Source organism: Metarhizium brunneum, chromosome 3, assembly GCF_013426205.1.
Source record: "Metarhizium brunneum chromosome 3, complete sequence".
In the NCBI taxonomy this organism is placed as follows: Eukaryota; Fungi; Ascomycota; class Sordariomycetes; order Hypocreales; family Clavicipitaceae; genus Metarhizium; species Metarhizium brunneum.
The window spans coordinates 4,106,976-4,131,418 of NC_089424.1; the positions used below are offsets into that span (position 1 = coordinate 4,106,976).

The 24,443-nt window shown below is 51.2% G+C and overlaps 8 protein-coding genes and 1 non-coding gene across 9 annotated transcripts; all 9 read left to right on the plus strand.

Annotated features, from left to right (window-relative positions):
• Nucleotides 1–560: 560 nt before the first annotated feature.
• Nucleotides 561–1,142, plus strand: G6M90_00g064990 (uncharacterized protein; the record flags this gene model as incomplete). The annotated part of the gene is made up of 1 exon (XM_014684558.1): nucleotides 561–1,142. The coding sequence occupies one exon, from the start codon at nucleotides 561–563 to the stop codon at nucleotides 1,140–1,142; it is 582 nt and encodes a 193-aa protein (XP_014540044.1).
• A 2,853-nt stretch (nucleotides 1,143–3,995) lies between these two features.
• Nucleotides 3,996–4,553, plus strand: G6M90_00g065000 (uncharacterized protein; the record flags this gene model as incomplete). Its single annotated transcript, XM_066130789.1, has 3 exons — nucleotides 3,996–4,076; nucleotides 4,134–4,219; nucleotides 4,394–4,553. 3 exons carry the CDS (start codon nucleotides 3,996–3,998, stop codon nucleotides 4,551–4,553), a joined length of 327 nt encoding a protein of 108 aa, XP_065986833.1.
• Nucleotides 4,554–5,707: 1,154 nt separating this feature from the next.
• Nucleotides 5,708–8,068, plus strand: G6M90_00g065010 (uncharacterized protein; the record flags this gene model as incomplete). Its single annotated transcript, XM_014684557.1, has 1 exon — nucleotides 5,708–8,068. The coding sequence occupies one exon, from the start codon at nucleotides 5,708–5,710 to the stop codon at nucleotides 8,066–8,068; it is 2,361 nt and encodes a 786-aa protein (XP_014540043.1).
• A 656-nt stretch (nucleotides 8,069–8,724) lies between these two features.
• Nucleotides 8,725–10,018, plus strand: alcB_1 (Alcohol dehydrogenase 2; the record flags this gene model as incomplete). The annotated part of the gene is made up of 4 exons (XM_066130790.1): nucleotides 8,725–8,840; nucleotides 8,893–8,941; nucleotides 9,017–9,173; nucleotides 9,243–10,018. 4 exons carry the CDS (start codon nucleotides 8,725–8,727, stop codon nucleotides 10,016–10,018), a joined length of 1,098 nt encoding a protein of 365 aa, XP_065986843.1.
• Nucleotides 10,019–10,731: 713 nt separating this feature from the next.
• On the plus strand, nucleotides 10,732–15,004 carry Arp1_3 (Scytalone dehydratase-like protein Arp1; the record flags this gene model as incomplete). Its single annotated transcript, XM_066130791.1, has 10 exons — nucleotides 10,732–10,800; nucleotides 10,875–11,257; nucleotides 11,316–11,737; nucleotides 11,796–11,895; nucleotides 11,951–12,245; nucleotides 12,307–12,422; nucleotides 12,479–12,640; nucleotides 12,694–12,770; nucleotides 12,822–12,981; nucleotides 14,074–15,004. 10 exons carry the CDS (start codon nucleotides 10,732–10,734, stop codon nucleotides 15,002–15,004), a joined length of 2,715 nt encoding a protein of 904 aa, XP_065986684.1.
• A 1,563-nt stretch (nucleotides 15,005–16,567) lies between these two features.
• On the plus strand, nucleotides 16,568–17,023 carry G6M90_00g065040 (uncharacterized protein; the record flags this gene model as incomplete). Its single annotated transcript, XM_066130792.1, has 2 exons — nucleotides 16,568–16,615; nucleotides 16,667–17,023. 2 exons carry the CDS (start codon nucleotides 16,568–16,570, stop codon nucleotides 17,021–17,023), a joined length of 405 nt encoding a protein of 134 aa, XP_065986810.1.
• Nucleotides 17,024–17,404: 381 nt separating this feature from the next.
• Nucleotides 17,405–17,520, plus strand: G6M90_rRNA00000007. The gene has a single exon (XR_010715678.1). It is a non-coding gene; the product is annotated as a 5S ribosomal RNA (ribosomal RNA).
• A 1,258-nt stretch (nucleotides 17,521–18,778) lies between these two features.
• Nucleotides 18,779–21,110, plus strand: aprN_0 (Subtilisin NAT; the record flags this gene model as incomplete). Its single annotated transcript, XM_014684554.1, has 2 exons — nucleotides 18,779–19,270; nucleotides 19,347–21,110. 2 exons carry the CDS (start codon nucleotides 18,779–18,781, stop codon nucleotides 21,108–21,110), a joined length of 2,256 nt encoding a protein of 751 aa, XP_014540040.1.
• A 1,789-nt stretch (nucleotides 21,111–22,899) lies between these two features.
• Nucleotides 22,900–23,949, plus strand: vlmA_4 (Fatty acid hydroxylase vlmA; the record flags this gene model as incomplete). Its single annotated transcript, XM_014684553.1, has 1 exon — nucleotides 22,900–23,949. The coding sequence occupies one exon, from the start codon at nucleotides 22,900–22,902 to the stop codon at nucleotides 23,947–23,949; it is 1,050 nt and encodes a 349-aa protein (XP_014540039.1).
• Nucleotides 23,950–24,443: the final 494 nt, after the last annotated feature.

A 24,443-nucleotide genomic window follows, 5' to 3' on the forward strand; every position in this document is an offset into this window, starting at 1 on the left:
AAGGTCAGTCAAGGAAGGCGCGGCCTCTGCTTTTACCCCCACCGGCAACCGAACGACCCCCACGGACGAACGCGGATGCCGATGCTGGTGTTGGGGATAATTGATGTGCAACACGCAGCCGCGAAATCGGCGCGCCGTGGCGCCGAGGAAACCAGTTCTCATGCTGCACTATGACTGCCGAGTCGTGACAGGCTGGATAGAGTCGTCGAGCGTGATGTGTGCGATAGTGGCGGAACTGGGGCGTGCGACTCACCTTTTCTTCCCGGATGTTACGCAGAACAAAGACACTTTCGGAGCATTGGTGATTCTGTCTTGATCATGTCAAGTCGTACGGGGTCAGTCCGAAAGACGGGGGCATCTCTGTAAGACATGGTATTTGATACCATTGGCAGGATCTCCGCTTTGAACTCCCTCAGCTGCTCGGCGACTTTGCCGAACGTGTGAGTAATTATATCAGAAGCTTTAACATCGGGGGCATTCAAAGGAAAATATACACGGTTGAATTGAATACTACATGCAGGTAAATACGCTGGAGCGTTTGTCCACACCCTAGAGCCAACATGCAGGTTGCCCGACTGCCCAAATGCCGCAATTCACGCTCAGTCCCAACCCAGGTAATTTACGGCCTCGGCGATCCCCTCGATATTCCAAGTTTAGAGGAGCCTGTTCAGCGTAGCAACAATTTGCTCAAGTTCCTGGTTTGCCTTGGCAATCGCCGTATCGAACGATTGCACATCCTGCTGGATCGCGGCGCGGGCGGAGCCGCTCCAGCCGTCGACGGTGGATCTGACACGGCTATCGTAGCTTCTCTGAAGGTTCCGGAGCTGGCTGATTGTGCTTTGTGTTTGGGCCCTGAGGGCAGCAGCCTCGGCCGCGTTGAATTTGACGGTGGCTCGCTCGTCGAGTGTGGAATCCGGCACGGCTACGGCACCAGCGGCCAGTGCGGTAGCGAAAACGGCGAAAAGACAAGAGACCTTCATTCTGAGATTCGTTTTTTTGAGGCCAATATAGATGTAAAGGTGCTTGAGACGTTTCAGGTAGCTCGTGCTTCTCTTTCGCGAGTGAAGATGGAGGAGAAGGGCATCGTGGAGTTGACGAGCTTAAATACGCCGCTTTCACCAAGCATATACCTTGAAATCTAAAATTAGATGCTATACTTGGCTGAAGAATACAAGAACCCTGTAAATGTCACCATAAGAGGCCCTGCTCTTCCTCATCTCTGAGAACGATTGGTTCATCCTAGAAGGGCAACATATTCAGCCGCCTCAGCCGCAAGCCTAACGAACATGCTGGCATAAGACCTAATGAGAAAAACGCGCACATCTTTCCCAAATAAGCAGTAACCTCCACTGCTATTCCCTGCACATCTCCAGCGCCCTTGTTTAAGGCTGCAAAAACATAAGCAATAGGCACAAACACGCGTAACGACTATTTCAATGGTTAAGATGGACCTAAGTCTCTGCTGCGCTTCGACTTGTTCATGTGGAGAAACACGCATGTACAATTGGGCATCACTGTAGGTTTTATTTAGCCTGCTATAAGCTATTTTCGGAACTCTAGGAACAACTCAGCATACATATATACTATTGGGCGCCTGGTATGTGTGCATTGCTCCAAACACAAGCAGCCCGTGCTTGGCAACGTGATGCCTCTGCGTATGAGACGGTCAACTGTATCAAGCCGACGTCTGAGAGCAATCTCCTTGATCACTTCAACTTCTAACTTGTCGAGTCGAAATCCTACCGCAGCCGATTCTCCGGTGGATGGGAATTAAAGACACAATAGCATGAAACGAATAAGCATCAGTGGGTACATGCTACGCCGTTCCTGTGACAAGGGTTCAATACGGAAGCCTTGGAGCAAAAAGGGCTCAATTCAATAACAATCTCGAGGGGTCTCTATGGTCTTGAGTTGCTACGAGAGAAGAAGAGAAAGGTGACCGCCTTATATACATAAACGGAACGCCCGGGCCTAGGGCCCTTACCCGGGCGCGTATTTAAGCTGTGTAACTAATAAGTCCTGCATTGGCGAAGTCCCTTTGTTGGGCTTCACGATCTTGGGCCTTTTCCGTGTAACAGTTCCTTAAAACGTGTCAACCGGCCTCAGTGATGGGATTTCTTACGTAGTTAGTAGTACTTGCGCATGAATGAGTGCGGCTCGACGAATCAATAGTGCTGGCAAAATACTTGCCGTAATCACACCAACCAACTCGCTGATTGCCTTGGCCAGCAAACATGTACTGTCTCCAAACAGGAAACTCACCAGCTGACCAAGCACAGCGGATGGTGTCAATGCAACCCTTTCTCCGCTCTCGTTTGTGTTAAAATTGGTATTAGCCTAGATTCACAATGGCAGAGAGGAGGCTGAGACGGAATAGTTAATCCGGCTCATAATTGACGTTACTGGGCCGATTCCGCTCAGCGCGCTGGACGTAGACAATGAGAGAGTCCTCTTTGCCACAAAGGCGTTGGAATTTATAAACTTCGCCTTGGGCGCGCAATTGACTTTGGTAAGGCTTGGTAGCCCCTGTGGGCAACTGGATGGTTCTTCTTGTGGCGTGGCATTAACTGTGCCTACCTGGCGCGATAGCCTCTTTGAGGGGCTGACGAAATTGGCTTCCTGGCGCATTGGCGAAAGTTATGCCATCAAAGTTTCTTTAGGTGACAGATCCGATAATGGCTCTATATGGAGTTTAAAACTGCCACTTTGCCCGTCGACCAGGTATGACGCCGGGCTATTCAAGACTTTGAAACGGCCGGAAAATCACATGGTCGGAGTGGCTTTTCCATTCCCAACCTTGAATCGAAGTGGCTGCCAGCCTTGCCTGCCAACTCAAAGAAGCGGATTCGCCAACAGTTGAGCGGACCAACGGAAACGTAACAAGAAAGCCAATGTTTAAATGAGAGCCTCGCTTACTGTTAAAAGTAAAAGTTTACTGTCCCCGCATAAAGCGGAATAGGTCTGGTAGGCTCGATTTCGTCAATAAACTCCTGCGCTGCAGATCATGACTGCCAATGAAAAATATGGCGTCAGGTCAGCTTGGTCAGCCAATCCTATTGCGATATCTGAGACACGGCTAGGTTTATCCCTTCGGAAGAGCAATCCCAAAAAATGGCTGGGATGTTTATTATTTGAACACGGCAAGAGGAAGTACCCCGACCGAGAATTTAAGACTCCGAAGCGTGGATGCAACAGAAATTTGCACATGAGAACTGCGCTGTTGACCAGCAGATTGAATCATGCATCTCAGTCAAAGACACCAGCCCAAGGCCCGGCGGCATTGTAGCTTGGTCCGGTCACAGGCTATACATCCTACTGAGACCATAAAGACTGGTAGTTTGCATCTGCCGTAGTCATTGTGCTTGGTTCCCGAGTCTGTCAAGCCCGAATATCTACCCTACGTTGCGTAAAAAGCTTTTCGCAATTACAAATAAATACCAGCTTTGAATTGCTTTGCTCATCAAGAAGGCTAGAAAACGTATCAATAACCTGTTTGTGGAACGATGGGCAGGGCTTGGGAACTGTGGCTGGCTGAGCGCCTTGAAACGGCTTAGCAAATAAACCTTCAGCCTCCACTACGCCTTCAAGTTGTCATGGAAGCAAACAAATCATTTCGGTTACACAGACGTCCAAGGTAAACGCTGGTAAATTCAATGTGCCTGTCGCGGTGGAAAGTGCTTTTTTGGCTGGGTGCGAATTCGAGCCTTAAAAAGTGGTGCGTGGCACAAGTCTTGACTTCTGGCGCTGAGTTTCCCGAATATCCGGGCCGAGATGCATCAAATCCAAAGCGGGAAACGGGTTACACGGTTGCTACAGTCAACAGTGTAGTGGAACAAACGTAGGGTCTGGTAAGAGAATGATAAACAGAGACAAATTACTGCGGCCCTACAGAAATATAAATACAGGCCTTGTCGCCCGATAGAGGTTGTAATTTCACCCTTCATCAACTTGCATCTAGTTCCAACCTTGAAAACACGCCTAGAACATCTTTCACCATGCATTTTTGGGCTCTGCTTACCGCCGTAGTGGCGACGGTCGTCTCTGCGTTCCCGTTCGAGGCTGCAGAAGATACTGGGGTACGTAAATACCCTCTACCTAATTGATCGATGAGATTAATTTCATGTTATTTCTAGGTTACACTTTACGAGCACGTCCACTTTGCCGGCCACCATTACACGATCCCGTCGATCAACCGCTGCTGGCCTGTTCCACAAACACTGTAGGCAGATAGACTTATCAAACAGGCAAGTTCATAGCTAACTGTCAAAAAAGAGACCGAAAGGTCTCCTCCGTAAGATTCTCCCGTTCAGGGGTAAGCTGTGGCGTTTTTAGGCAAGTGTAGATGTCGCTATATAATAATTCTGTTGCAGCTATAGCTAACAGCGTGTCTTAGAAACCGCTTCTGCATGCCCCCCGTGCTCTATGCGGGAATTCGGGAGACTATTCCCGACTTGAATCTAATTGGCATTGGTGATGAAGTTGGGTCTGTGTTTTGCTCTGGGATCAACAGAGATGATGCACTGAATGAGCAGTGGGTCGACGAGTGGCTTTGAGCAAGAAGAGTAGTTGTGCCTCGTATAGGTTTTGTCCTGCTGTGACCAGGTTTCCCTATATAGTAATGCAAATGCAGAGGCTTTCAAGTTCTACAATGGCAAATCAATATCCAGGCCGAACTATTCTGGTACCCTCGAACAGGGCGGCGGCAAATGATGCTTCGCAACCAGCTGACCAACGGTGTGATGAACGCGGGCGAGTAATACTCTGACCAAAACCTTCTTCACTCTCCGTTTGCTGTATATCCTCTGGCAGTTGAGACTGGAACCACACGACTTTCACACGCAACTGCTAGCATGTGCTGTATCGTTTATTGGTCAATTACTTTAGGTGATGGAAGAGTGAGAGCACTTGAGCGAAACAAAAATATGAGACAACTGTCCGAGAGTGGCTGCGACTACATGTACGGGGTAGGTTAGTGTTGCTGAGTGCAATCGACCAATGGCAAAGAGCCGTGATCAAGACCGTGCGGATAATGAAAGCTAGACAGTGTGGTAATGCATACGCCGAACAGCGTCTCATTCGTAGGAATGTTGAAGTAGGTCAAACAAAGGAAATTGCAGTGGGACCTCTACCATCTGATGTTTACCGCGTCAATTTTCGAGCCGTTGGAGAAAAGGAAAGCCTTGAGTTCGTGGGATCGGGGTGCCTTGGCAACTTGGCAGGACAGGGATCTCTGAAGCACTGAGGGTCGCTTTACCCGCGAATTTGCAAAAATGTCGTCATCTTCCGTCTTTGTTAACAATAACATGCTGGAGAGCTTGGCATCGAGGTCCGCGGAAGTCGGAACGCTGTTCTTGTTCAAATTAGGCCAGGGCTTATTTTATGGCATAGTGTACAGATCCCTGCTTGATCAGATTAATAGTCTTGTCTCTTGCCAATTTCGGAAGGTCACACCTCTGCCAAGTCCAATCAATTTCGGATTACGCAACGGCTCGCTGCGTAACAGCCAAAAGAACGAGAACACGGAATTCCACAAGAGTCTGGTTCAAATACGCCACCCTCTCCTCCCACCAGTTCCTGATACCTCCTCCGTCCGGTGTGCTCAGTCGTGACGATTGCTCATCCAGCAGAACTGCTACCGAGCAAGGTCTAGTTGGGCGCCCGAGACTTCCAGGCTCCCATATCTTGTGTAGCAATTGATAACTTCATCATGGGTATCATCTCTTTCAGAAAGCTGGTGGGCGTTTTGCCGCTCCTTGCGGTCGTCGGTCTAGCCATCAATCCACCTCGAAAGCCCCAGCAGCCAACTGGAAACGGTGATCGTCTTCTAACCTACAACGAGACAACGCCTTATGCCAGACATAATCCATCCCGCATGTCGGTGCGCTGGGTGAGTTCCGTTGACGACGGCCAGTACATCACCACCAATGAAAATTCCGACCTGGTCTTGGTGGACATTGTTTCTGAGAAAGAAACCACGTTTTTGCCCGCCAAGAGTAAACCCAAAAACCTCCATGCCTTTTGGATCCGCCATGATCGCCAGGCTGTCCTGGCTGCTGCCAATTTCACAAAGCAATACCGACACTCGTACTTGGCCGACTACTTTGTAGTCGACGTCAACTCCGGCAACAACACACCCATTGTTGACGACCAGGCCGGTGATATCCAGTACGCAACAATGGCTCCAGTCGGAGAGACGATTGCTTTCGTGCGCGGCAACGACGTATACCTTCGCGACGAACATGGCCAAATCCACCGAATCACCGACAACGGAAGCGCCGACATATTCAACGGTGTGCCAGACTGGGTGTATGAGGAAGATGTTTTCGGGAATCGTTTGGCCCTCTGGTACTCTCCCGACGCCAAGTTCATTGCTTTTTTGAGCTTCAACGACACGGGCGTGGGAACCTTCACCATTCCTTACTACATGGCAGGGCAGGAGAAGGCACCGTCTTATCCCCAGGAGCTGGAACTGCGATATCCCAAAGCCGGAACGACAAACCCGACTGTTGAGCTGAATATTGTGGATGTTGAGACTAAAAAACTTATCAACGTTCCAATTGATGCCTTTTCCAAGAACAACACCATTGTCGGTGAGGTCAAGTGGGTTACCGACAAGCATTCGGCGCTCATCTATCGTGCATTTAACCGTGTACAGGACCGGGACAAACACGTACTAGTCGACGTCCAAACTATGGCCAGCAAGACCGTTAGAGAGCGCGATGGAACAGACGGATGGCTAGATAATCATATGGCCATCTCCTACGTGGGAGAGGCGCAAGATTCAGGCAACAATTACTACATCGACCTATCCGACGACTCGGGCTGGACACATATCTACCTCTTCCCTGTGAACGGCGGCGACCCTGTGCAATTAACCTCTGGTGATTGGGAAGTCAGCACCATTTTGGCCGTGGATACATCCAGGAAACTCATCTACTTTGAGTCAACAAAACACCACAGCACAGAGAGACACATTTACAGTGTTTCGTACACCACGCTAGAGATTACTCCTCTTGTCAATGACACTGTACCAGCCGTCTGGAGCGCATCCTTCTCGCCCCAAGGCAAATACTATATACTGTCTTATAACGGGCCCGATGTTCCCTATCAGGAATTATACGCCTCCAACAACACGGATGCACCGCTGCGAACGCTCACTTCAAACGACGAATTCTACAAATTAATCAGTGAATACAATCTTCCCAACGTCACCTATTTCGAGCTCCAGCACCCAGACGGCTTCTCCTTGAATGTAAAGCAGCAGCTACCACCCAATTTTGACCCAACCAAGAAATACCCCGTCCTATTCACACCGTACGGCGGCCCGACCTCCCAATCCGTCACCAAGCGGTTCCAACCTCTCGACTGGTCAGCATACATTGCATCTGAACCCGAGCTCCAGTACGTCGTGTACACCATCGACAACCGCGGCACAGGCTACAAGGGTCGACGTTTCCGATCATCCGTCGTCAAGTACGTCGGCAACTTGGAAGCCCAAGACCAGATTTGGGCGGCGCAGGAGCTCGTCTCGCGCAACGAATTCCTGAATCCGCACAAGGTAGGCATCTGGGGGTGGTCGTTCGGCGGCTTCCTCGCCGCCAAGGTGATTGAGGCGGACTCGGGCGCCTTCACCTTTGGGCTGAGCACGGCTCCCGTGTCGGACTGGCGGTTCTATGATTCCGCGTACACGGAGCGGTACATGAAGACGCCGGCGACCAACGCAGATGGCTACAACAAGACGGCTATACGGAATGCGGAGGGCTTTAAAAACGTGGCGGGGAAATTTGCCCTGATGCACGGCACTGGCGACGATAATGTTCACTACCAGCACGCGGCGGTGTTGGCGGATTTGCTGGTGGCCAAGGGCGTCTCGCCGGACAAGTTCCAGATGGTTGCCTTTACGGACAGCGACCATGGGATTAGCTTCCACGGCGCGAGTGAGTGGATATATAAATTTTTGACGGCCAAGTTGTGGGAGGAGGTTGAGCGCAAGGATGGTTCCCTTGTTCATCAATGGAGTCGGCGGCGTCTGGTCGTTGGTGAGGGAACAAAAGGAGCTGTGGCATGATTATATTCCCAGATTCTCAAGGCAAAGATGTCTGCTATGTGTAGTGAGAAATACTATTCCGGGCGTTCCGGGGGCCGTCTTGGCCATTTTCTAATTTCGTCAGACATAGTAACTTGCAAACTGGCGAACTTGTCACTTGAGAGGTCTATTAGTTGAACCACGCATAGGCTCTGTCAACGGCTCGGCCGAAAGACTTGCCGTCACCGCCATCCCCTACACGTTTGTGAGTGCTGGAAGATCCTGACTGAATTTATACCTCGAGTGATTTGTGATTCGATGCCTTGTCCAAAGAGAAACTCGGTTGCTGAGTCCAAGGCCAAGATGAAACAACAGTGGCGTGAGGTCCACCTCGGCTGTCCACGAGTCTGAGTGAAGGCGTAACCGGTTCAGGAAATACTGGACAGGAGTTCTGGCAGGAACCAGGCTACTTTTATTTTGCGCTGTCCGAGCAGACAATGACGCGGGCGGCTTGATTGAAGCGCCGTTTAGAGTTGCATTGGCGTCGTCCATCCTCATGATAACCTCGGCAAGCTGAGCGGGGTTCTCTGGCTGGCTGGCGTATAAGTTGATAGACGACATCTGGATCTACAATCGCCCAAGCAGCTTCTTGGCTAAAACCCCAGCAATAAGCATCATTGTAACCATCATTGTTGAAAATGGCTATTCCCACCACTCAAAAGGCGCTGGTGTACGACGAGCCCGGCACCATATCGACCAAGGTTGTTGACTTGGCAGTGCCGGACCCCGGTCCAGGTGAGGTGCTCGTTCGACTGTACGAATGACCTCGTTTCCGTAGAGACCGAGTATGCTCATTCTCCTTCTAGAAGCCATTCCGGCGTGTGCCATTCAGACTTGGGGGTCATGACAAACTCGGTACGTACTTGGACAGCCGACTTTCCCATCTAACCACCACCCATCTGGTCTTGACTAACAGGCACGACACTACAGTGGAGTACATTGCCGCATCCCACGCCGGCAGGACAAGTCGGCGGGCATGAAGGCGTTGGCGAGGTCGTCAAGCTCGGCCCGGGAGCCGAATCCGCCGGCTTGTCCGTTGGAGATCGGGTCGGCGTCAAATGGATATCCAGCGCATGTGGTCACTGTGGTTCGTCCCTCGCGCCGGCCTGTTCCGTCTGGTCCTTGTTTTCATGCCCCAGCTAACCAGAAGTTCAAGAGCCATGCCAGGCCGGCTCAGACGGCCTCTGCTTTAACCAAAAAATCTCTGGATACTACACGCCCGGAACGTTTCAGCAATACGTCACAGGCCCGGCGGACTACGTGACCCGTATTCCCGAGCGGCTGGACTCGGCCCAGGCAGCTCCCCTGCTCTGCGGAGGCATGACCGTCTACTCTGCCCTGCGGCGAAGCCAAGCAAGATCCGGCCAGTGGGTAGTCGTTACCGGAGCGGGAGGCGGCCTGGGTCACCTCGCCGTGCAGCTCGCCAGCCGCGGCATGGGCCTGCGCGTCGTCGGCGTCGACCACGCGAGCAAAGCCGACCTGGTCCGTTCTTCGGGCGCCGAGCACTTTGTCGACTTTACCCAGTTCCGCAAGGACGACGACGGCGCTGGCGCCGGAATCACCGCGCACGTCAAGAAGCTGTGCGGCGGCCTGGGCGCCCATGCCGTCATTGCCTGCACCGCCTCGAATGAAGCGTACGCCCAGGCTCTCGGCTTTTTGCGCTTCAACGGCACCTTGGTGTGCGTGGGCTTGCCGGAGCATGCGGCCGTTGCTATTGCCACGGCCAGCCCTGGAGCCATGGTTGCCAATCAGTTCACAATCTGCGGCTCGGCCGTGGGGAATCGCCGGGACGCAATCGAGACACTGGATTTTGCTGCCCGGGGCGTCATCAAGAGTCACGTACGGGTGGAGAAGATGAGCGAGTTGACAAGAGTGTTTGAGGAAATGGACCAGGGGAAATTGCAAGGCCGGGTGGTTCTCGATCTCATGTAAGTGCGTGGCCGGGGTGCGCGGAACGCCGTAGACGACCCTGCGGTTCATTCTAGAGGGTTGGCGTTGTACACTAGGATACTTGTAGAAAGCATCATTCGTTCATGAATGGGCAATTTCATTGCGTGACAGTGATGAGCTGCAAAATCACCGGACTTTTACGGACGCTGTGCCGCCCTCATCTTTATATCCATGCTTCCGGTGACGGAATCACAGATCGCTGGGCCTGGTGGGATGTATTTATGCCTGTTAACAACCGCCGCAGAGGCATCTTCCGGTTCAGCAAATCATTCCTTAAGAAGCTGCAGGTTTTATACTAGCCCGGGATTTGATGGGTGCCTCGCCGTGACTCTCCAAGTCGGGCTAACGGGGTTTGAACCGTGGCCATTCTGCATCAACAGGGGATGCTTTGGCAAGCTTTGCCGTCATCGTCTTCACCTGCATTAGTGGCTGGCTGGTCCCCAGCTGATCATGGCCCGGGCTATGATCAAATGAGGCTCCCGATGCAACGTCGAGTGCGATTTACCCCACGACAAGTCTGACCTTGCCGCTGACATTGACGGCACGCGACGGCGCATTCCGCGTCCTCTGTCGTTGTTTCTCCGATACTTAAAGGTGTATATTCTCTAGTCGTCGCTACAATAACCATGCCTCCCGAGGACACAAAGCAAGGTTGTGGCTGTGTGGACTGTGTGCCGCGCCCAAGTACTACCACCATGGAGATCAAGACGGTGCTCACGACTGTCATCTCGGGATCTCGGTACCTTGTGCATCCGCAAGTGCTCGTAAGCCTGTTACCCAAATGCCTTGGCAGATATTTTGCCAGAAGAGAGGTGTTTCAGCACTCACGCGAAAGCAGGGCACAATCCAGGAAACAATCAAGCCAGATGTCATCATCCCGGTAACCGTGCTTGAACCAGAACAGCTGTACTACCACCTTGAGGGGACCCTCCGACTCTTTGACTTTTACGACGACGTCTTCACTCCCGAGTTTGGTAATATTCTGATTGAAAAACCGGGTGGGAACTCGGGCGTGGCAGTTTCGTCTGTAGGCAATGGCAAGTCGGTGATGCGCCTGCGGAACGACAGCGTTGCGGCCGCGAAGCGTTCCGTGTCTGATTTGCCTGCGGGGCCGTATATTCTGCATGGGCCGAACGTCCACCAGGCATGGAAGATATATAACGATACACTAGATGCCTTCGCCTTCGGTGTATACCCCGAACGCGTTGATGAGGTGGATTTGTATAGGCTCTCCCGTTACCCAACTGCGCCAAGCCCTCACCAACTCACTCTGGCACAGGTTTCGAGTCCTTCAACTTCCCGCCGATAGTGAAACTAATTACACTTCCATTCCGGTTCCCTCGAAACTCTACAGCACTGTGCCTCCCGAGCAGGCCCCTCTGAAGGGTTACCGCTTCACTATCCCAGACTCCATGTCTCTCAAGGGCATTCCCACAACCTTGTCCAGCAGTGCGTGGCGCGATCTTCACGACAACCCGGCGGACTCGACGGCAGCGTTTGCCAAGAGGCTCATAGACCTCGGGGCGACCATTGTCGGCAAGACTAAATCCTCGCAGTTTGGCTCCGGGAGAGAGTGGACAGATGTGCCATCGCCAAAGAACCCGAGAGAAGACGGGCATCAAGACCCTGGGGGCGGTGCGACTGGCGCTGCGAGTTCCCTGGCCGGCTACGAGTGGCTTAGAGCAACCACTGGCATCGACTGTATGTCTGGTTACCACGCGAAGGGACATTCGCAACGAGATTGTTGACAAGTCAGTAGCTGTCGGGCAGGTGTTTGGTCCAGCCGCCGCTCAAGGGCTATTCGCGCTTCGAACATCATCCGGGCTGCTACCCTTGGACGGGATCCAACCCAGTTTCACGCAAGTCCATGAACACCTGCCATTGAACAATGTTCGAGCGCTTACCAATGGCCAGCACATACGATAGCATGGGGATTTTCGGCACAGACCTCTCAGAACTGTTCCACGACGCGGTGGCTGTTGTCCACAAGTCCCTAGCAAGTCCGGCAATTTCCTTCCCCAAGACGATAACGTACTTGACAGACTTCTCAAGTGCAGATGAAGAGAGGAATGACAAATATGAACAATTTCTGGACGCAGTGGAGGCTTTTCTGGGAGTAAAGTCAACGAGACTCAGTTTAACACAGACTTGGGCTTCGAAACCACCTGCAGAAGCCAAAGGCCAAGGGCTACAAGAGTACATGCGAGACGTAAGTCTTTCTCAGTCTTCACTTGCAGATGCTGTGCGCTGAAAAAGGTATTTCGCAAAAGGCCCCATTTCTCTCGTTTTGCTACGAGTTTTACCACCAGTACGACGAGTTCCGAAAGGACTACAAAGCAAAGTTTGGCAAAGATCCTGCGACAGAGCCAACCGTCAAACAAAGATGGTTTGTCGAATTTGCCAACAAGGCAATTATATCCTTTGTTTGCTAACGGCGCGCAGGGACTGGGGCAGCAATGTCACGAAGTCGTTGTACGACGAATACCAAGCCCGCCTTGACGTCTTCCGAAACTGGTTCGACAGCACCATCATGTCTACCAACCATGGCGGCGACGCTATTCTTGTCGCTGCTTATCCAAGCCATGCTCCCAGCTATGGTGTGCCGTACGGCTCCTTCTCCCGAAGCGCAGATCGTCCCTTGTACTAAACTCGACCAGGAAACCAAGCAAGATCAACGGTGTCACACCTGACCTCCTCGCCTCTGTGTTGCGTGTCCCTCAAATTCTAGCACCGTGTATGTATTGACGCTTCGCATCGGTTTTCATCGTGGCGCTGACAAGTCAAGTTGCCCAATTCGAGTACCAATCCAAGGTCAGTGGCCGGCCGGAGTACCATCCTATATACGGCGCTGTTCTCGGCCCCAAGGGCAGTGATACGATGCTTGTGAAACTTGTACAAGCGGCGTTTCAACAAGCACAGTGGCGAACGAGGGTTGATAAAGGGAGGTATGTGTTTCCGCCAGCACAGAACGCCAGAAACGTGGATGACAGGCCGATAAAGGGGCCGCCGGGTTCTTTGGAGGCTGCGCGGCAGGACATTGGGTTGCTGTGAGTCCTGGGAGATAAGGGTGCCCATGCTTGAGTCGCGGAGCGTCAGTGCGAAGTGGTGATGGTGATAAGATCAGCTTGTAACTGGAGGACAGAGCGCCCTGTAGTACCCATATCCGTTTTATGCAGTTTGCCGTAGGCTATTGTATTTACAGAACTGCCTGTATTGAGATGGGCACAAATTCTGTCATCAAATTGGATCCCCCTCGTTCAGAATCGCCGGCTTATCCCTCCCACTAACATTGTCATCGTGCCTTGTGGTTCTGCAGTTTTCGCCGCCTGTCTATTATTAGCTCATAACTGTCAACTTGTAGGATGAATCCGCTTGACCTCCAAGTAGTAGATTAATGTCGGCTGTCTCTGATTTTCTGGCCATTCTCTTGCAGGCGTAATAGTAATAGGTTTTATACGTGACACGCGACACCATCTGTTAGAGACGCAAGGCTGGCTCACATTTTCTATCCGATCACTCAATCTAGTAAACTCAAAAGTGATTCCAGAACTTTTCTATTTTGGGCCCCTGACCGGCCTTTACGATGACGAATACTTTGTATATCCACATACTTGAATCACGGGGAGAAACATGCCGCAGAACCAGGGGCTGCTAACCCACGTCTCAGTTATGTCGCGGGAATGTCGCACGAGTTTTACTGCCAATATATAAACAACATATAACAACGAGAAATAACCAGGAAAATATTCCGAAACTAGGTTTTACCCATCTCGTACATATTATATCGCATTCGAGGTGCAGTGTACCGTTTGCACGTACGATTCCAACGACTCGGCCGCTCCAACCAGTTCGAACAAATTTGCATGCCAATCATCCCGACCAAGTACCGGTGGCTTTCATTCAATATGAAAATAACAACATTACTGTCACTGGGTGTATTTTTCGGCTGGGCGGCTGCATGCCTGCCCCCCAGTGCGTCGTAGGTAACAGCCCAGATCAATAGCCATTTAGAAAGCAGTAACGAACCGTGTGTACAGCATTAGAAGGCGGCAGCTCAACGGAGAATCAATACCGGTGTTCTTCACTGCGTACCAGGTTCCGAACACGAATCCTCCCTTGATTGGCGTCAGCGCGAGTAACAAGGTGTTGGACATTCCCTACACCTTGGGCCAAACGAGCGTGGATGTAGCCGCCAACGACTTCGACCCGAACACGGATTTAAACAACACAATGTACATGATTCAATGCTCTCCAAACGAGGGAATTCTCTTCGACACATTATCTTCGGGGTCCTTTTTCCAAGAAGCCGTTGGCCTGCTGCAAGAGAACGGGCTCGCCGGCATGTCCAACATCACACTCATTGCAAGCCACGAGCATCAAGACCACACCGGAGGGCTCTCCGCAGTCGACAGCGTGGACAAACTACGCGGCTCACAACTTGTAGCCCAAGAAAACAACAACGCAGTGGAACAAGCGCAGGTCCGCGTCGGGGAAGAGCAAACCTTGACATGCGGCAATGCCACCATTAATTTATTCCACACCCAAGGCCATACTACCGCGGGTGTAATGGCATGCACAGGAGACTATTGCTTGACTGGCGATGAGTGCGAGGACAGCGTTCCCTTTATTGTACAGGCCAAGACTCTCGACGATCAGGCCCGCGGGCTGGCACAGTCCATCCAGACGATGCGGCAGCTCAACGTCACGAGAGCCCCGCAGGCACACGGGAACATGCAAGCCGTCGCCAACGGGAATCTAGGACTACGAGTCTGTGAATCGAACTTGTTGTACAAGCAGAAGATGGTGGATGAGTTCGCGACGCTGTGCCCCCGGGGTTCTGATATTTCGCTCAACGAGCTCGCCGAGCAGATTAACAGAGACGAGGCGGAAATAACTGAGGAGTACTACGGTGTGCACAAGGGCAACTGCGACTCTGTGCGAAAAGCAAGGCGGGACACGAGAGCCTGATGTCTACTGGGGGCAGCCAACATTGTATTTTTGTGCGGCAAGGACGTGTCAAACTTTATTATGCATGCATGTGACTACTAACCCGATTCTAGACAAATTGCTGATATCCTAATAGGTCAGGTGTGTTGTCAATAGAAAGCGCCTACTATTATTCAGTATTGCCGAATAAAGCCACTCAAACGCCCCGTAAAGGCTCACGCCACAGCCCTATTAAAGCCGGCCATTCAATACAGCCAAACGCCTCCATTGAATAGATAGCCTACGATGCCTAGAAAAAGGGCCAGTCCGCTGTCCAGTTCAATCCATGGCTTTCAATCGTGATATGTGTGCGGTGAGTAGTGGGCGGAGCTTTCCAAACATCCACACCAGCTTCCCGACCGGCTCTGACGAAACGAATCTTGGTAAAAGACACGGCGTAATTTCGCTCACACATCCCGTGGCGGCCACTGGCACCGGAGAAGCATAATAGAGGAGATTGACGTCGGTATAAACGCCTAGGAGGTGCCAAGGCGCCCTGTGATGTATAAAAAGCTTAGCTGAGGGTGTGTGTAATCTAGAGACAAAGAGCTGACAATGTCGTCTCTTTTCTTTGTAAATATTGAAGGCGTTTTGCTACACCCGGCTTTACCTGGACCAAATTTTGCCCCAATTATGCATGCTCCTTATATTTAAATTCCCAGACGCGCACGTCTTAATACCACCAGACATGACCCTGTAAAGCTCCATGTCACCTCAACCAGAATATATTCCGTCTCGGTCCCGTATCAGAGATGGCGCCAGCTCCTACTCGTAGTAACATGTCTCTCGACGAGGCCATAGTGGAGACATGGGCCCAAGGCTTTAACGTTGGTGGAATCGTAATCCTCATCCTTTTTGTAATCTGCAATTACAGTCGAGGAAGGATACTCCATAAGCTGATTCTTTGTCAGGCAAGTGCTCATGTCAACGCTGCTCAGCCCTTATAGCAAACAACTAACGGTGGGTAGCTAATATTTTCTCTACCTCATGGCTTCTTCATGTTTCTTAGTGACCCTGCATTCGGCTGGTCAGTTGTATCCCTTTTTCAAATGCCTTTTAGATAAGTTATCTGACCTTCACGTATAGGTATGTAAGCATCACAGCAACTACTCTATACATATCATATTTTCTCCACAACATTATCGCGTGGCTCAAGATAAAGGCCTTTCTCCCCCGATGGGGTAGCCGGTTCTTCATTATATCATTACTACTAGTTCAGCCATACTGGGTTCTGGAAACATGGGCGAATTTCGAATACAATAATGAGCTTGGTAGTAATATGTTTACGGTTACAAGACTCTTTGAGGCTTTATCAAGGCTAGTTCAATTATACTTTCATGTGCCCCGTCTGAAGCTACCCACGCCCTGCTAACAATTCATCTTAATAGGGACCCTTGGTGGGTATTTACCACAGTAAAACTTATTTTAATCATTAATAAGTGTTACGACTTTACCATATGCAGCTTGATTCGCATAAGCCCTCGGTTCGGTGTGTTGCTTTTATGCCTCGGGCTTGCAATTCTATTTCTCATCGCCGACATTATTATGACTGGTTTGATTACCACACAGGGAGGCAAAAATCCATTTTGGAGGGTAAGTTTGCCCCGTCGTTGTGCCCGTGTCCCTGCTGACGAGTCTGGCCAGCTCGCACTCGTTTTCAAGTGTGCAGCCGACACCATTTTCTTGGACGATTTCAAGACTGTACTGGACCACATCGCCGAGTCTGCTTTTCAGAGACGCGGCTTTAGTGGAGCCAAGCACGACTCTAGATCCATGTCTTATTGTAGTCCCCAGCACACTAGGAACACTACATTGCAGGGAAGCTGCAGTGAACGGACTGCTCATTTGCCAGGCATGGAGATTTCGGCGGTACACGGCCGGGACACATTTGCTGGCCGGTACGCTTCTGCCGGTCCCGGCATCGAGTTCAACCACATCGAGTTTGGATCCGAAAGTCAACGGAAAAAACAGTCTATAATCCATACCGAGCTGCCTGTATAATGGGGATGGATACTACACTACCAGCTCAATTGGCCGTTCTTGACTGATACACTATAGTTGGGAGAAATGGACGCTATGCGCCCCGACTCACCTGGTATTCACCATGTCGCATACAGGTGTCGGTAATAACTCGACCAATATATTCAAAAAGCTACAGATGGAGCTAGTTGAATGCAGCAGGGTCATCTCAAAATCCGCCATAGTCAGGCTTGCGGCTCCGAGAATTCCACTAGTGGATCCCATGAACTTCTGCGACAGTATGAAAAGACATGGCGTGTAGGAGCCTTCCACACACAAACAATTAATACGGTTACACACAATTCCTAATTACGGTTATCCGGCTCAACGATTTGTCACGTCATGCAAAAAGGAATGGCAAAAAATATACAACACCAGGTATTCGCTGGTCGTCACCGACCCAACTACTAATCTAGCGCTCGCTAGGTTATCGTACGAGATCGGACGGGATCGTGAGTTTCACTAGCGGCTGTGGTCGTATATATTGAGACAGGCAACTATCATGTATTTTATAGCGGGGGATTATAATAGCAAGAATGCTAAAAGCTTCTTATTGGCATCTTTCAGAGTAATAAGTTGCACGTACTATCATGTTGATATATTTCTCTATTACTGTGTAAGCCGAACGAAATTACCTGACAAGAATGTTCCCTGCGTTTGGTCCGTCCATAAGTGTTTTTTCAAGATGTACTTGGAATACATAGGTATTACACGGAAAAGGCCTAACAGATCGCGAAGCCCAATAAAGGGGCTTCACCGATACGGGACTTATTAGTTGCACCGCTGACAGCTTAAGCACGTGCCCGGCGAAGAGAGCGGTAGCGCAAATAAACAGGGTTAGTAGCATAAACAGCACGACTCAGCACGTCAATGCCAGACTCCACTTGCCCCAGGCAAGATCCCGACTATAATTTCTTGCTTTTGTGGTTATGCCTGGCGAAGGCGCTAAAAGAGTATCACCTTTGCTCTTTGAGCTACTGAAACTAACCCTATATAAAGTATCTGAGGGGCCAGGAAGATATACATGGTTGACTTTAGCACTTTGGCACCCCCGGGATCGCGGCCAATCCCCGCAATATTGTATTGACTGTACTCGAGACGGGGCGACGAAGTGTGAGACGGCGGCCTAGCCCAAGTCTTGGAAGCTAACCGACATGGGGAAATGTCAAGGTACTATCAGATTCTTCAGTATGTCCTTGAATTCTCCGGCTTTGTAGTGTTCAAGATATAGTTAATCAACTGCTGGCAGATCGTGACGCCGCGTGTAGGAGTCAACTAGGCTTCCGGATTGTCAAGTGCCAGAAGAGGCCATCTACGCGTTTTACACGCAGATATTCCCGGAGCACGCCGATGGCGGGCATGTTTGTTGCATGACCGAGGGCAAATAAAGGCGACGTGTCTCGTTCAATAATGGGTACTTATTCTCAATGCCATTAAAGTTCTAAATTCCAGGACTATGCTTGTCACGCATTAACCAAGCGCCCACTGCCTGTTATATTTGAAACTTGTATACCTCTTGGCTGTAAATGCCCTGAATTCCACCCGTTGACACTGCTCCTCGTTGCTATATATTTTGGATATGGGCATGCACTGTTACATAAATATAAGAAGGAGCAGCTGCTTTCTCCAAGGAGAACTAGTGACGTGACCTGTTATACAGATTTACACTAAGCAGCCTCTCTTTATCCTCTCATCTAACCAATAACAGACCATTGATCCCATATTCCAGCCCTAGCCATGGTCCGTCCTTGGTCATCGGTTTTCTTTTGGCTTGCCGCCGCGTGTCTGTCAGCTTGGGCGGCAACGGACCAGGTAGAGACTGCCAGCAATATCGTGGCCGATGCCTTCATCATCGAGTGTGAGGGCAACGAGTTGAAATCTCTTGCCGATGCTGTCCAAGCAAAAGGTGGCGAGGTGCGCCATACGTTCGATTCAGAGTTCTTCCGCGGCATCTCGGTAGGGCTGGCCAACGTACGCAGCAATGAGGACAAAGAGGCTTTAATGGACCGTTTCAAAGGCTTTACTACGTGGCCCGTAACAGAGATTGGCCAGCCCGTTGACAGTGAAGCTACGCAGCAGCCGGGACGGAACAAACGACGTCATCTGGGCAGTCGTGATTCCGAAAATGCCACGGACGGGTCCTGGCACCTCGCCATGACACAGATAGACAAGCTGCACAAGGAGGGGTTCACTGGGAATGGTATTCGAGTTGCCATAGTTGACAGTGGTGTATGTCTTTATTCCCCCGGCCAAGTTGGACACGCCGAACAAAACTGATCAGAACGCTCATGCGAGGTGGTGACAGGTCAACTATACACACGAAGCCTTCGGAGCCTGCAGGAGAGTTGGCCCCGATTGCCGAGTTGTTACTGGAGACAACTTTGCCTGGGAAGGACAGAAGGGAGACCCGATGGACTGCAACGGGCACGGTACTGCTCTGGCCGGCATCCTGGGAGGATATGACGCCGGAAAATACGTCGGTGTGGCACCCAACGCAACTCTTATGGCGTATCGAATCCTTGACTGCAAAGGTAAAGGGTCTGCGGATAGCGCAATGAAGGGCTGGGAGAAGGCCGCCCTGGATGGAGCACAAATCATTGTCTCGGCCTTTGGAGGAGAGACAAATTCGGGGCGAGACCCCTTAGCCATGATGGTCTCTCGAATAGCGGCCACGGGTATTATATGCGTCGGCCCAGCGGGCAACAGCCCAGAGAAGGGGGCCTTTAATTCCGCGAGTCCCTCGGCAGGCCGGGGCGTGATATCTGTCGGCTCCTTCTCCAGAAGCTTCAATATACAGGACCAGTCATCCTACGGGCCAACGTGGGATCTCGATATCAAGCCTAGCCTGGGCGCCCCCGGCGCTGATGTCCCAACTCCCAACGTGGGCGGCGGATACGGCCTCAGCTCCGGCACATCGATTGCCTCACCGTTCGCTGCGGGAGTCGCAGCCGTCGTCGCCGAGGCGCTTGGGAAGAACCTGGACTGGGCCAAGATGGCTAGCCGCCTTGTATCGACGGCCAAGCCGCAGCAAGACCCAAGCGGTACTGGGCTCGTCACAGTCGCCCAGCAAGGCGGTGGTCTTGTCAGCGCCTGGGATGCCGCTCACGCGACTACTCTCGTCCAGCCGTCGCATTTGGCATTCAACGATACCGACCACCGAGTCAGCACGATTCGCCTCAGCATCACCAACACCGCCCAGTCGGAAGTGACGTACCGGCTCTCCCCTCTCCATGCCACCACCTTGTACGCTGCGAAGCGGAACAGTTTTGATCTCGACCCAATGAAGCCCGAGCCCGTCCAGGCTGCAGCCGACATAAAGCTGAGCCAAAGCTCCCTCACCCTTCAACCGGGGGAGTCGGGGACCATTGACGTGTCAGCCACTGACCCGTCCGGCCTTGACCCAATACGTTTACCTATCTGGTCTGGTTGGATATCCATTAATGGCTCTGATTCTACCGTCTTAACCATACCCTTTCTTGGCCTTGCCGGCTCTCTCCACTCGGCTGCTCGCGAGTACCCCCCTTTCCCAGACCTCAAGCACTTTACGGCAATTAATGGCACTCAGCATCTCGCCAAGTCCGAAACATTCATCTTTAGAAATCCAACAAACGGACAAAGGCCCGGCTCGTCCAAATTCATCAAGAAGAAGTATGCAGGGGAAGATGTAAACGGACTCATCTTCGAGCTTCACTTGGGCATCGGCTCTCCCCGAGTGCGCCTCGACATCGTCCCGGAAATCCTGTGCTCGGATGTCGACCCAAGCATTTCCAACCCCCGAGTCCCAGAGCTGTCCAAGTATTGCGTGCCGGACAGCCTCGTCACCGAATTTGCTGGCGTCATGTCCATTGGTCAAGTCCCAGGCTTCCCCTTCAATTTTCCCATCCGCAACCCCGGACGGTTTGTCGGCCGATGGAATGGTGAAATTGCCCATGGCAAATACGCCCCTCCCAGCCGGTACCGTGTTGCTCTGAGCACGCTCGCTCCCTTTGGAGACGCTGCCAACGAGTCTGATTGGCAAACCGGTTTCTCGGGAGCCTTTTCAATGGCGTATGAGCATAATATTATTTAAACGTGGCCTCGGGCGGCATGTATGGTTAGTAGAAGGCTGCTTGTGTGGCCCTTGTACCAACTCCATCTGCAGAGGGAAGCTGTCAAAACCAAGCTGCTCGTTACGGAGAAGCTTTGTAGTTGAATAGAAGTTATCTTATTACCGGAGGAAAACTGCTCGTAGTAACCGCTCGACTCGACCACCGGGCTTAGCTGATTGACGCTGTTGAATCTAGCGCCCTTGCTGTTGCACCCGATACCATGCTTGTTTGTCTTAGTCTCATAGCCTCGATGAAGCAATAACTATAGCCCCCAATGCCATGTAGAATCTCAAGCCTGCCGTGACTGGTCCTGATAGTTTGGCTGGTGGTTAATCCACAAGGAGCCACTCACTGCTCTAAAGGGGACCAAAGCCTTCTGCCTACCAACGTCGGTTTACTAAACGTAATGTGCTCTTTATGCAGACTGCGCATACGTCAAGAGCGGCTCCACGAGTGAGTACTATAATAAGATTACGATTATTTATGTATATTGCCTTGATTATTTTAGGTCTTAAAGTACATTAAAAGCTTATCACGGTTAAGGATGAAGTCACGAGGATGCGGTAAATAAAATCGTCTGGTCAGTACTAGTGTTTCTTGAGCACGCCATCTGGACCCTACTTAGCTTGGTTTGATGAATGTTCCGATTGTATCCCGTCATCATCCAATGCTGTATTGTAAAAACCGTAGGGTAGCGCGATTCAAATTGACCTCCGATTGGCCGGCATCCATCTGGTGTATATACTAGGCGTTTAGTTCGTTTGTGTTGCGTGGCTTACCTGGATTATAACCAGGTAACTATTTTCGTGACAGTGGTCTTACAAGCCCGCCCGCGGAGTTGTCCAGTCTAGTCGTTATAGCCTCGCTGACGGAAAAAAAAAAATTAGTCGCTGACGGGTACTACATTTTTCTAGCTTCATGGATTACGTCCAGTATAGTCTAGTGGGCCCGAATGTAAAGGGCCAGGCCTACGTATGTAGAGCTTTGGCGCGATGGCCGCGATAACATGTCAACTCGGTATCGTAAGTCTATTTACACCATGTGACCTCATCCTTCTTCACCATACAAAGACAATAGGTAGGCTTGTTTTTTTAATGTATACAGACGCGGCCCTTGGACTTGGAGGCTGTTTGTGACCGGAGGCGGCGGATATTCCATGTCCGTCGGGGAACGGCCCGACGGATTGATGCCTTTTGGCACGTGCTTCCGTTGTCCTCGGATTGATGACTAGACTACATACTACCTACTCCGTATGTAGCCAGACATCCAGACCTGATGGAACATGGATGGAAATGACCCACTCGTCTAGAATGCCTTCCATGTTGCTTCGATGGCCAATTCCTTGGCCAAGTTCGATATCCCGTGAACATGGCAGAGGAACTTGGCCCCCGCAACTCGTCACAGTTGGTTTGCCGCTGCTGGCGAAAGGGGTTCCCCCCAGGAGATTGTATGATCAAAGTGCCTGGTCCATGTCTGGCATGTCAACAGTATCCACCGTTGGCCCTTGGTGCTGCCTATTCAGCGCTCCGGGCGGAGGTAAAATTCGTCCGAGGGTCTACATGTACCGTCGACGGTCTGTTTTGAGTCTTTGATCAACTGCCGCACAGGCGTTACAAACGTAAATACGACGCATAGGCATGCGGCGGTCCGGTGTTTTATTGACATGCCTGCCCTGTAATTCTCCGAGCGACCAGTTGACCTTATTTAAGGCGGCACAGTCACCCTCGCCATGTCCCAGGACGCGCCTCAGCAAAAGCACATCGAATCACCATGGCACAATTCCAACGCAACCCCAAGGACTCGATGAAGTCTACTTGGACACAATCTCCTCGTTCCGAATGGACTATATATCACCATTTTCTTGATCGACTGGGCCTTCATCCAAGTTCGCTTGACACAAAGCCCCCGGTACATTCAAAGAGCGAAAAGGTTCCTCACCTGCCAAACTGGCACTTGACCAGATGGGTTCTCTTCTATGCCTTTATGCCAATTGCGCTGCATCATGCCTACGTATACTACACTGGCCGCAACATGCACGCTGTTGCTGCTTACTTCTTCTACAATGTGGCCATGACGTTAACCTCCATCCACGCCGTGCGCGTCTTTGGTCGAATGGGGATCACGTACGGATTTCTAGATGGTGATAAGCATGCACGAGATGGAGTCCCCGATGTTGGCGTCGCAAAGGTCTTCTTCTCACTCACATCGGCCACTACCTTCCGCTCCCTGCTCCTAATCGTCCTAGCATACCGGTCCAGTCACGAGCCCAGCGACATCAATTGGAAGTGGCTCCCTGTCGAGATTGGCGTCTATCCCGTTATCCTGGATTTCTGGTTTTACTGGTACCACCGCCTTATGCATGAGGTGAATGCCCTGTGGCAATTCCATCGCACTCATCACCTCACAAAGCATCCCAATCCGCTGTTAACCCTTTACGCGGACACGGAGCAGGAGATTTTTGATATCGTGGGCAGCCCCCTACTGGCATTTGCAGCTATGAAGGCCATGGGTATGCCCATGGGCTTCTACGAATTATGGGTGTGCCACATGTTCATCTTCTTTACTGAGATTCTCGGCCATTCGGGACTTCGCCTCTCCCTGTCGCCACCATCGACCATCACCTGGCTGTTGAAGATGATGGATGCCGAATTGCTCTTGGAGGACCACGATCTTCATCACCGGTCGGGCTGGAAGAAGAGCCATAATTACGGCAAGCAGAGTCGTGTATGGGATCGCATCTTTGGCACCTGTGCACCGCGCATCGAGTGCCAGAGCGATAATATCGACTATGTGAATACGGCCACTATACCGTTGATATGAGGATTTATATACTTGGAAAGTACTACGCCACCCCTTGGACATTGGGACTGTTGAGTGCAACGGGCAGAACCACCGTGGGCCGGGCAATTATTACACATGCTATTCTATTAGCTATCTAGTTGAGCCTTGAAGCAATTATACACTTTTTTATGCAGACATCTGGTTACAAGTATAGAGATTCTGTGCAAGAACATTCCATCTTCTGTATCGCTTATACCTCCCTTGAGGCCCAGCCAACTTCTTTTGCTGTGACAAGGACGCAAGGCCTGGAGCAATGGATCAATTCATCTTATAACAATCTTTGGTATCAAATGTCTTTAGCTTTTCTCAAGGCCTTATTGACCAAAGAGGTCTTAAAATGCAACAAGTCGGTAAGGGTCTTCTGCCCTAGACCCCGTGATCGTAGCCCTTGTGCAGCCACGGGTGACATTAGCTATGACCTGAAGAACTAGCCACCGGAGGCGATCGTGGGTTTCTTAATACCTGCACGGGTA